The sequence below is a fragment of the Carya illinoinensis genome, chromosome 2, assembly GCF_018687715.1.
Source record: "Carya illinoinensis cultivar Pawnee chromosome 2, C.illinoinensisPawnee_v1, whole genome shotgun sequence".
Taxonomy (NCBI): Eukaryota; Viridiplantae; Streptophyta; class Magnoliopsida; order Fagales; family Juglandaceae; genus Carya; species Carya illinoinensis.
The window spans coordinates 19,452,115-19,462,843 of NC_056753.1; the positions used below are offsets into that span (position 1 = coordinate 19,452,115).

Here is a 10,729-nt window from a genome sequence, read left to right on the forward strand (position 1 = left end):
AGAAAAGAAGCGGGTTAGTCCTACGCCCTAAGATAGGAGAAGAAAAAAAAAGCTTTGCTACGCATCATCTCCACACACTACTCTTATTTTTAATTTTTTTTAAAATTATTTTTAGTTTTATTCTTCTTAAACTAATTGAATTTCTCTACTCATCATCCATGTATAACATATTTGTTAAGAGAAAAAAAAATAAAAAATTATGTATAATGTATGGTGTAGGGATATTGATGAGTAGAATTTTTCGAAGGAAAATAGGAGATTGTCAAAAGAGAGAATGACTTTGACATTTTCATGATTGCGAGCGAAGTACTCCTTACGAGATCACATAAAGAAATGTTTAGCCCTTAAGGATTGAGTTCATTAAGTAGATGAGAAAAAGAGAAATTATAAATCATTGAACTGCTATCATGATGTTTTTGTTATGGATCATATTAGTAGCTTTCTATTTTTCTAATAGTTTGTAATAAAAAATTTGCGAACTTGTAAGGATTTATCTTTATGTTTCTTTTATTAATGAATGATTTCTAGCATTATAATGCATTCTTTTTCAAATTATGTATTCTTATATATATATATATATATATATTTGTTTGTTCTTAGCATTGTCTTTTCATTATTCGTTTTTCTATGGAAAATAGTGATCATGGCACTCAGATATAATAAAAGCGACAATGAATATGGTGAAGAAGAAAACAAAAATGATATCAATATTCTGGAAGGGGTGGCCGTGGCACTCATATTTTGTCTCCAAACAAAAGAATTTATAGCTGAGTAGGAATGAGCATACCTATAATTCCCATGACTTAGGAATATAAATTCTCATTTCGAGAACCCAACATACCCAAAAGACACATAACATGAATAATAATCCAAACACTAGAATGAAACCTTACCCTAATATTATAAGTTACATTTGACCCTCCCCCATTGTCATGTGGCTGATCACGCTATAAGATTCGGATTTAACATAGGAATGGTAAACAAAATTAGGAAATTTACAAAATAATGGGGCAATTCGAAGCAGCAATCATGCCTTGGAATTGCAAAACACAAATGCATGGCAATAACATGAACTGGAATTTAAAAAAAATAAAAAATAAAAAGGAAAAGAAAATCATCATTCTTCAACAAGACATCAGTAGTGATCAGAAATAGATAACCGAAACTAGAATGTGTGCCATTACAATTTCAGCCATAAATAAGATTTCAATTTCAGCCATTACATAACTTTCAATTGCCCCCATATGAACATGTTAGAGCTGACCGAAGGATTCGGATTGCCTTGCCACGTGCATTAATGCTTCTTCAGTCTTATTTTCTTTAAATATTGAATAGGTTTATTAGTGTTAATTAATTATGTTAGTATGTCCTGTTGGTTTTAATTATGTGTTTAGACTAGAGTTGAATAGGTCTTGGACCACTAAGGCACGTGGTTGCCTGGTCACGTCCAGTTATTTTAGTTGTTGCAATTACTTTGGCTTTTTGCTATTTTTATCTTGTATTTAAGGACCGGAGTAATGCAATGAAAATTGTCTTTTCAGTCCTATTTGTGTAAGTGTTTCTGGAAGTCCTTGGCTCCTCGAACTGCCATAATTCTCTTTTGTTCAACTTATTATTATTGTGTTCTTAATACGTTGTCTCAGTGCCACATTTTTACGACATGGTCGATATATGATACTCGTAATGCTCAACTAGTGGAAGCGGTGGCAACTTTGTGTGAGACAACTTCCTTAAAGGACACACGTACACGATCGAGAATGGGCATTGATGGAGAATGTTCCGCAATAGATCAACAATCTAGCAGCTAGTTATGACAACTTGGCTCAACTTTGCTCAAAGGCTCACTCTGGGGAAGGTTTCTCAAGTGGTGATAACCTGAAATTTAAAAGAAAACAGAGTAATACAATTTTTGAATACTTGTATTTTTGATCGATTGATATCGGCAGATTATAGAGAGTATAAATAGAAAGACATTTTTACAATCAAATGCTAACTTTCAACAATACATTTAAATTTGAATGTCAGTTACGGAAACCAAAATCAAACAGCAGGATCACGACTTCCTCATCCCTTATCTGTAGCGTTGATTTCGGCAGCTAGTAAGTGGTTTAAAACCTCATGATTTTCAGCCGCAATATCTACTTGATCTTCTACATGCCCCCTCAATCTGAAGAGGAGATCACGGACATTCAGATTGAATTGCACATCTTTGAATTTGATAGGTGGTAATGGTTTTGTCAAGGCATCAGCTAGTTGATTGCGGCTGGAAATAAATTGCACTGCTAGCTGCTTGTGAGATACTTGATTTTTGACAAAATGAAAATCAATTTTGATGTGCTTTATTCATGCTTGAAACACCGGATTGGAGGAGAGATACGTTGCTACAATATTATCACACCAAAGCACAAGAGGTTGAAAAATAGAGAGATGTAACTCAGATAAGATGGAGCGGATCCATATGATTTCAGCAGTTGTGTTTGAAAGTGATTTATATTTAGCCTCAGTGCTACTTCGGGCCACGGTTTGTTGTTGTTTACAGCTCCACGAGATTAGATTGGGTCGTTGAAAAATACAATACGCACCAATTGATCTTCGATCATCTCGATCTGCAGCCCAATCAGAGTCGAAGTATGCTTGAATTCTCAAGTTATTAGCTTTGGTGATGAGGAGACCAGTTGAAACTGTGTGCTTTAAGCACCTCAATATTCTCTTGACGGCTTGCCAATGAGTGTCCATGGGCTTGTGCGTGAACTTACTTACTTTGTGAACTGCAAAAGCCAAATTTGGCCACGTAAATGCCAAGTATTGCATGCTACCTACAATACTTCAGTAGAGGCTAACATCAGTACATGGTGATCCATCGTTAGCAACCAGATGACAATTAGAAGCCGTTGGGGTGGTACACAACTTAGCCTTGTCCATTTTACTCCTTTTTAATAAATCAACAATATATTTTCTTTGAGTGAGATAGAGTCCTTCGGGTTTTCTTTGAGTGAGATAGAGCCCTTCGGAGCTTCGAACCGCTTTGACTCCAAGGAAAAAGTGAAGATTGCCCAGTTTATTGACAGCAAATGAAGCTTTGAGACTTTGAATTATTCTGTTGATAGCATGAGAACTTGACACTGTAATTAATATGTCACCAACATATATTAAAATGTAAAGTACATCTTTGGTGGTCTTTAGCACAAAAAGAGAGTTATCGGCTTTGCTTTCACATAAATTGAGTGACTTGAGTTTATTAGAGAGCTTTGAAAACCAAGCTCTTGGGGCTTGGCGCAAGCCATATAACGACTTATGGAGCTTGCATACATGATGCGGATATTGTGGGTGAATATAACCTTGAGGTTGAGTCATGAACACCTAATCTTTTAAATCTCCATGCAAAAATACATTTTGTACGTTAAGTTGAAGAATAAGCCATCCATAAGTTACGACAATAGATAAGACTAGTCGAATTGTTGCATGCTTCACAATTGGACTAAAGGTTTCTGTGAAATCAATCCCTTTCTGTTGGTGAAACCTTTTGGCAACCAAACGAGCTTTGTAGCGCTCAATGGTTCCATCGGCTTTCCTTTTGATTCGATATACCCAACGACATCCAACGATATTAGCTCGAGATTGTGGTGTAACAAGAGACCACGTACCATTTTGGAGAAGTGCATCAAATTCTTTATTCATAGTGTCACGCCAGTGGCTATGTTTGAAGGTTGCCGTAAATGAGGTTGGTTCTTGAGCTTCAGTGGTTGTTTCTGTGATTAGAGCTTTTGAAAGTGGGTAACGGATGTAGTCATTTGCATGCTCCCGTGGTTAATGAATGTTATTTTTGGATCTCATGACCATAGGATGGCGATTAACAGCAGGCTGAGATGTAGAACAAACTTGAGTTACTGCTTGGTCCAAAGGAGCATCACTATTAGGAGGGGAGTTGGGCAAGATCACGTCGTCTGTTCTTGCAAAAGAAGAAGAGCAATGTGTAGATTGTGTTCCCATGGGAAATGAATTAGGTTGCATGGGAGTGGTGTTTGGAGGAGAGGAGATGGTAATGGTGAATGGAAGAGCCACAGACGGAGTGAGAGGTGTCCCAGGCTTGACTTGCTGGAAATATGGAAAAAGAGTTTCATAAAAAATGACATGTTTGGAAATGTAAGTTCTACCTGTAGAGGGATCAAAACATTTATATCTATTATGACACAAACTGTAGCCAAGAAAGATGCAAGTTTGAGACCAAAAATTGAGTTTATTTTTGTTATAGGGTCTCATGTTTGGCCAACAAGCACAATCAAATACACGCATAAATGAGTAATCGAGCACACGATGATAAATTAATTTGAAAGGAGATTTGTGTTGGAGGACAATTGTCGGAAGACGATTTATGATGTATGTTGTTGTTCGGAAAGCATCTTCCCAATAGATGAAAGGAAGATTTGAGTGAGCCAACAAACTTAGACCAACTTCGACAATATGGTGATGTTTACGTTCAATTGATCCATTTTGTTGGTGGGTGTAAGGACATGCCACCCGATGATTGATTCCATGGTGTTTAAAATAGGTGTTTAATTGACGGTATTCACCACCCCAATCGAATTGAATTTTTTTTCAAAATGTTTTTCAACATCGGCTTGGAATTGAAGAAAAAATTGTTCAACATCAGATTTGAATTTGATTGGAAACATCCATACAAATTTTGAATAATCATCAAGGAAACTAACATAATATTTAGCACCCGTGGCAGAAGACACAGAAGCAGGTCCCCATACATCGCTAAAAATTAAATCTAATGGATGACGAGAAACATGTGAAGAAGACTGAAAGGGTAAGTTATGGCTTTTAGCCATTTGACATTTGGAGCAAATAGATGACCTTTTATTGGTGCTAGCTGAAAGTTGATTATTGATGAGGACTTTGTTGAGAACGGGTTGGGATGCATGTCCAAGACGACGATGCCATTCGTGAGTGGATACATGGACAGTGGTGAGAGTATGAGGGTGACGAGAAGTGGAGTTGAATTGATAGAGTCTATTCCTGAGTTGGTCTTGATAATGGATCTTCCCCAAGTAGTCCTTCACAAGAAAATATTTGTTGTGAAATTCAAAATATACATGGTTTTTTTTTTTTTGAAGAGATCTCATCTCATTAATAAACCAGAAAACAATTTGTAACAGATGACTCCATGCTACATACATACACAGAGTGCCACGATTACACCATTTCTTTGGTTACAACTGAAACTACACATGAAGGACAGGTTAATATCATAGGTATCCTCTGCACAGCTTAGAGCTTCTTGTGCCAGAAGATGAGCTGCCATGTTTGCCTCACGAGGAACATGAGAAATGCTCCATTTTGCGCATGAGTTCAGTATCTTCCTTGCATTTCCCACCAGACATCGTCCCATGCTCCAGTCCAAGCCTTGTCTTTTAGTCAAATCAACTACCTGTTTTGAGTCTCCTTCCAATGAAGCCTGCTGTATGCCCAACTCCTTGATGAACACTGCTGCTAGCAGTAATCCATATGCTTCTGCATCAAAAGGCCTCTCTCTGAAGGTTCTTTGAGCTCGGAGTGCACCAGTAACCTGGCCTGTGTGATCCCTGACCATGACACCTATGCCAATTCTGCCTTCAACTGACCTTACTGCTGCATCCCAATTGACCTTGTAGTGGTTCTCAGCTGGCTTTTTCCACTTGTGTGAATCTACCCGAGGGTTGTCTCTTCCCTTTCCTGGGCCTTGCAAGCTGTCTGTGTATAAAGTCCACTCTTCTAGTGCCTGGTTGTATACCCTGGTGGGATGCCTAAGTTCCTTGCCATGAACCATCTGATTCCTCCTATTCCATATTCCTTTTGAGATGCCTGCCACTATCCCAAGCTCACTGGTGTTCAGCACCTCCACTAGACTGGACCATACATCAAAGAAGTGATCACTATGGTATGTCATCTTTTGAATCTTTCTAAAGCTATGGTTCCATACATCTTGCGCAGCAACACAGCCCTATAGGGCATGGCCTGACGTCTCAGAGGCTTGTTTGCAAATACCACAAGAACTATCTTCAACCACCCTCCTCCTTTTCAAATTTGCCAAGGTGGGGAGAGCCTCACTGCATGCTCTCCATATAAACATTTTGGTTGCTGGTGTGGTTTTGATCTTCCATATTGTCTTCCACACTTGTGTATCTTGTCTTCTACATGAGGGTTCCCCATCTACTTTAGCTTCCATTGACCTGTGCAAATGGTAGCAACTCTTAACTGAGAATTGACCATTGTTGGTATGTTGCCAAGTCATCCTGTCCTGTCTATCCCCAAGGCACACTGGTATTGCTTTGATTGCCTCTATCTCGTGTGTTAAGAATAAATCCTGGAGTAAACATTCCTTCCAGCTTCTACATATTGGATCTATAAGATCACTTACTTGCTCACACCAGCAGTCTTCTTCTCTTGGGGTGATAAGTTTGTATGATGGCAGAGATGGGATCCAGTTATCCGACCAAATGTTTACACTTTGGCCATTTCCTATTCTCCATACCACTCCCCTTTTAAGGACCTCTATGCCTGCATGTATGCCCTTCCAAGCAAAAGATGGTCTCGAGCCCAACTGTGCATCTAATAAAGCACCTTTTCCACAATATTTCTGCCTAATAACCATGGCCACCAGGGAGGATGGGTTATTGAGCATTCTCTAGCCTTGTTTGGCTAGAAGTGCCAGGTTAAAACTTCTGAAGTCCCTGAAGCCAAGGCCTCCAGCCTCTTTGTGCTTGCTGATCTGATCCCAGCTGACCCACTGTATTTTTGAAGTGTCTTCACTGAAGCCCCACCAGAACTTTCTTAGTAACTGATTCAGCTTCCTTGTAATCGAATCTGGAAGTAGGAAAATCCCCATTGTATATGTGGGAATGGCCTGCAGAACCGCCTTGAGTAATACCTATTTCCCTGCGCTTGAAAGGTGCTTTGTTTTCCAATTTGCAATTCTGGCCCATGTTCTGTCAACTAAGGAGTGGAATGCAGTCACTTTCTTCCTACCAACACATGCTGGAAGCCCCAAGTATTTTTCAAATGAGCCATTAGTCTTAACCCCTGCCAGCTGCAGGATTTGATCTTTGGTCTCTTTCTTAGTGTTATTGCTGAAAAACACTGATGATTTTTCCTTGTTAAGAACTTGACCCGAGGCCTGCTCATACACAGCTAAAGTATCAAGCAAGTGAATAAGTTCCTTTGGGTTTGCTTGGCAAAAAAGGAGGCTGTCATCTGCAAAAAAGAGGTGGTTTACAGTGATGGGGCCTCTTCCTATCTGAACTGGGGTTATCTCTTTGTGCTTTTCAGCTTGGTTCAGTAATGAGGTGAGAGCCTCAGTACATAAAATGAAGATGTAGGGGGACATAGGGTCGCCTTGTCTTATGCCTCTTGAGGGAAAGAACTTTTCCTGTGGTGTCCCATTAACTAGGATTGAGTATGTGACAGAATTAAGGCATGTTTGAACTAGGTTGATCCATTTGATAGGGAAACCCATTTTTGACATAACACTCTTCACAAAACCCCATTCTACCCTATCATAAGCCTTACTCATGTCTAATTTGAGGGCCATACTCCCTTTCTTTCCTTTCATTCTTGTACTCATGGAGTGGAGAGCTTCATAAGCAACTAATACATTGTCTGAAATGATTCTGCCAGGTACAAAGGCGCTTTGGTTGGGGGATATGAGGTTGGGGAGGATGGACTTCAGTCTGTTGGCAAGGGTTTTTGAGACAATCTTTTACAATACATTGCACAGGCTGATGGGTCAAAATTCAATCACTCTTGTGGGGCTTTTAACTTTTGGGATTAGAGATATAAGTGTGTCATTAACTTCAGCTAAGGAACCTCCTTGGTTTAGAACATGTAGTGCAAACTGACTTACCTCCTCTCCTACTACTTGCCAGTGCTTTTGGTAGAAGAATGCTGGGAATCCATCAGGCCCAGGGGAGCCTAAAGGATTCATTTGGTCTACAGCACCGTGGATTTCTTCTCGGGTGAAAGGATTAAGGAGCCATTATGTCATCTCAGTGGTTAAGGTGGTGTTTAATGCAACCAAACATTCCTCAAAATTAGTTGGGGAGGAAGTAGTAAACAAAGATTTGAAAAAGTCTGTAAAGACCTCACCAATACCCTCTTGCTCAGTTATTACCCTTCCTTGTGAATCTTGAATACTTCTAATGGTATTTATCTTCTTTCTTTGATTGGCCTGCAGGTGAAAATATGTAGTGTTCCTGTCCCCAACTTTCATCCAGTGTTGCTTAGCTCTCTGTCTCCATTTCGTGTCATTTACTTCCATTGAGATCTCAACCTCATTTTGAAGGTGTTTCATGGCTGCTATGTGCTCCCCACTGCCTGTCTCCTGGAGATGACTAATCTTTTCCAGTTTCTAATTAATATCCTTTTGAGTCTGCCCTTTTTCCTTCTGGTTCCACTGCACTAAGCCCCTCTGGCATAGCTCAAGTTTTAGTCGTACTGAGTTGCCACCTCCTCCACTCATTCTATCTGCCTTCCAAGCCTTTTCTACTATCTCCTTACACTCCTCTTTTAGGTCCCAAGCTGCCTCATATCTAAAGCACACTCTCCTCTTCTTTTTTGCATTGCCTTCCTTATGTTTGCTGATCCATAGAGGGGAATGATCAGACCTTACTGCTGCTAGAACAGTATAGGTGCCAGAGCTAAACAGTTCATTCCATTCCTTGTTTACCATTGCCCTATCAATTCTTTCTTTTGTAAATGCCCTTCCTCTTTTGTTATTGGACCAAGTAAAGCATTGTCCCAGTGAGTAGAGGTCTTGGAGTCCACAGAACTCGACTGCCCTCCTAAAATCCTCAATCTGTTTATAAGGCCTACTTGCAGCCCCTTGTTTCTCCTTCTGGTGCATGATTTCATTGAAGTCTCCTGCACACAGCCAGGCCATAGGTGTGGGGGGTTTTAACATTTCAAGTAATTGCCAACTCCCTTTCCTTTTTGCTGTTTCTGGATGTCCATAAAATCCTGTGAATTGCCATGATTGTCCATTAACTTCTTCCTTAACTAGTGCACTGATATGCCACCGGGTGTAGTTAATGATTGTAACTTCCCATTCCTCTTTCCACAGTAGAGCAATCCCACCACTAAGTCCCACGCTATCCACTGCAAAACAGCCATCTAACTTCAAGCTCCTTCTCACACTTTCTAGTCTTTGTTTCCCAGCCTTTGTTTTCACAAGAAAGACTAGGTTGGGGCACTTCTCCTTAACTAGTTTTTTAAGGATTCTAACTGGCCGAGGGTTCCCAATTAGCCCTCGGCAGTTCCACACCACAATGCTCATTGATATTGGCAGGGCTGGCTCCCAGCCTTTGCCACTTGGTTCTTGTTTTCATGGTCCCTACCTAGCCTCTTGATTCTCTTAGCATCTTGTTTATTTTCTTCACTTCCTCTTTTACAACCCCTCTTATATCCTGACCTTTGGCAAATATTAGTTATGTCCTTCAAAGGAATTTCCTCTGATAAGCATCCATGAGATTCCTCTCCTCGGGCAAGCCTTTTCCATTTTCTGGTAATGGGACCCTCAAACTGTGTAGCAGGTATTTTCATGATCTCTGAGCTAACAACCTTCCTCCTAGTCAAAACTTCACCTGTGTTCTTTTCCCCATTGGTTCCAACTTGTTTATCTAGTTTCGGGTGTGTACTTTCCTCAACTAGACTTTGTTTGACATGATCTATTTCCATTATAGTCAAGGCCCGAGGCAGTGGGGTCTCATTGTCAGTGTCCAGTATAAGGGCCTCGTGCACACTTGGAAATGGCCTATCTAAATGAAAATGGGTACTAGTTGCTAGGTGTGTACCTGTCATCACTTCAGAAGTTAGGACTTCCTCATCTGCCCTTTGACCTTTTTCTTTTTGGAAAACCCTTTTTAAGTTTCCCACTGAAAAGGTTTCCCCCAATTTCGCTGACACCTCCTGTTTCACAGCATGGTTGCTTGGTATGCGCTCTTCTCTGTCACATTGACCTTCCTCCGGCACATGCACTCCACTGTTGCTGCTGGCTGACTCACTCAAAAATGAGTAGCACTAATGCTATCCCAAGTACAGGAGGATGTAGTGTAATAATTAGGAATAAATTCCTAGATCGTCTCCTCAGGGAAAGTTGCTTAAAATTAAACTCGTTGAAAAATGTAAAAAACTTCACAAAGAGAAAACAAGATGATGATATGTGCAATGGATGGAAAAGTGTACTAGTCATGGACTAGATTCATGTTTTTAGATTTTGATTGTTGGATTGGAATGTAAAGGACTAATAAATTAAACTCAGAAATTAATAAAACTAAATTAAGAATTAAACTAAATTAGAAAATAATTGACAAAACATGAACTGAAAATTGAAAATGCCCAAAACCAAGATTCTAGAATTCATCTTTGTAATTAAATTACAAATTCTCAAAATAACACATAACAATTGTAATCACTATTAAATGAAAACTTAAAGAAGTGAGAAAAATAAATAACACGAAATAAGTAAACAGCAAATAAATTACCCAAACTTCTAAGCCAAAAAAAATCTCAAAAGTATTCCATAAACTTTAAACTGAAGTTAAATAAAATAGAGAACGAAAAGTCTAGACGAAAACTCCCCTTCACCATTCAATTGAAATCTAAAGCAAAAAGAAACAATTTCTCATGTATCACTCTTGAAAATTAATCTTCAAACCTTTAATGAAAACTCTAGAATAATTCCTCTACTCCC

General features: G+C 39.4%; 1 protein-coding gene across 1 annotated transcript; it reads right to left on the reverse strand.

The window, feature by feature from the left end:
• Positions 1–8,389: 8,389 nt before the first annotated feature.
• Positions 8,390–9,313, reverse strand: LOC122301770. The gene has a single exon (XM_043113153.1). It carries the CDS (start codon positions 9,311–9,313, stop codon positions 8,390–8,392), a length of 924 nt encoding a protein of 307 aa, XP_042969087.1.
• Positions 9,314–10,729: the final 1,416 nt, after the last annotated feature.

Coding starts and splice junctions, on each gene's coding strand:
- LOC122301770 (XM_043113153.1), bottom strand. CDS start 9,313: ATGAGCATTGTGGTGTGGAACTGCCGAGGGCTAATTGGGAACCCTCGG.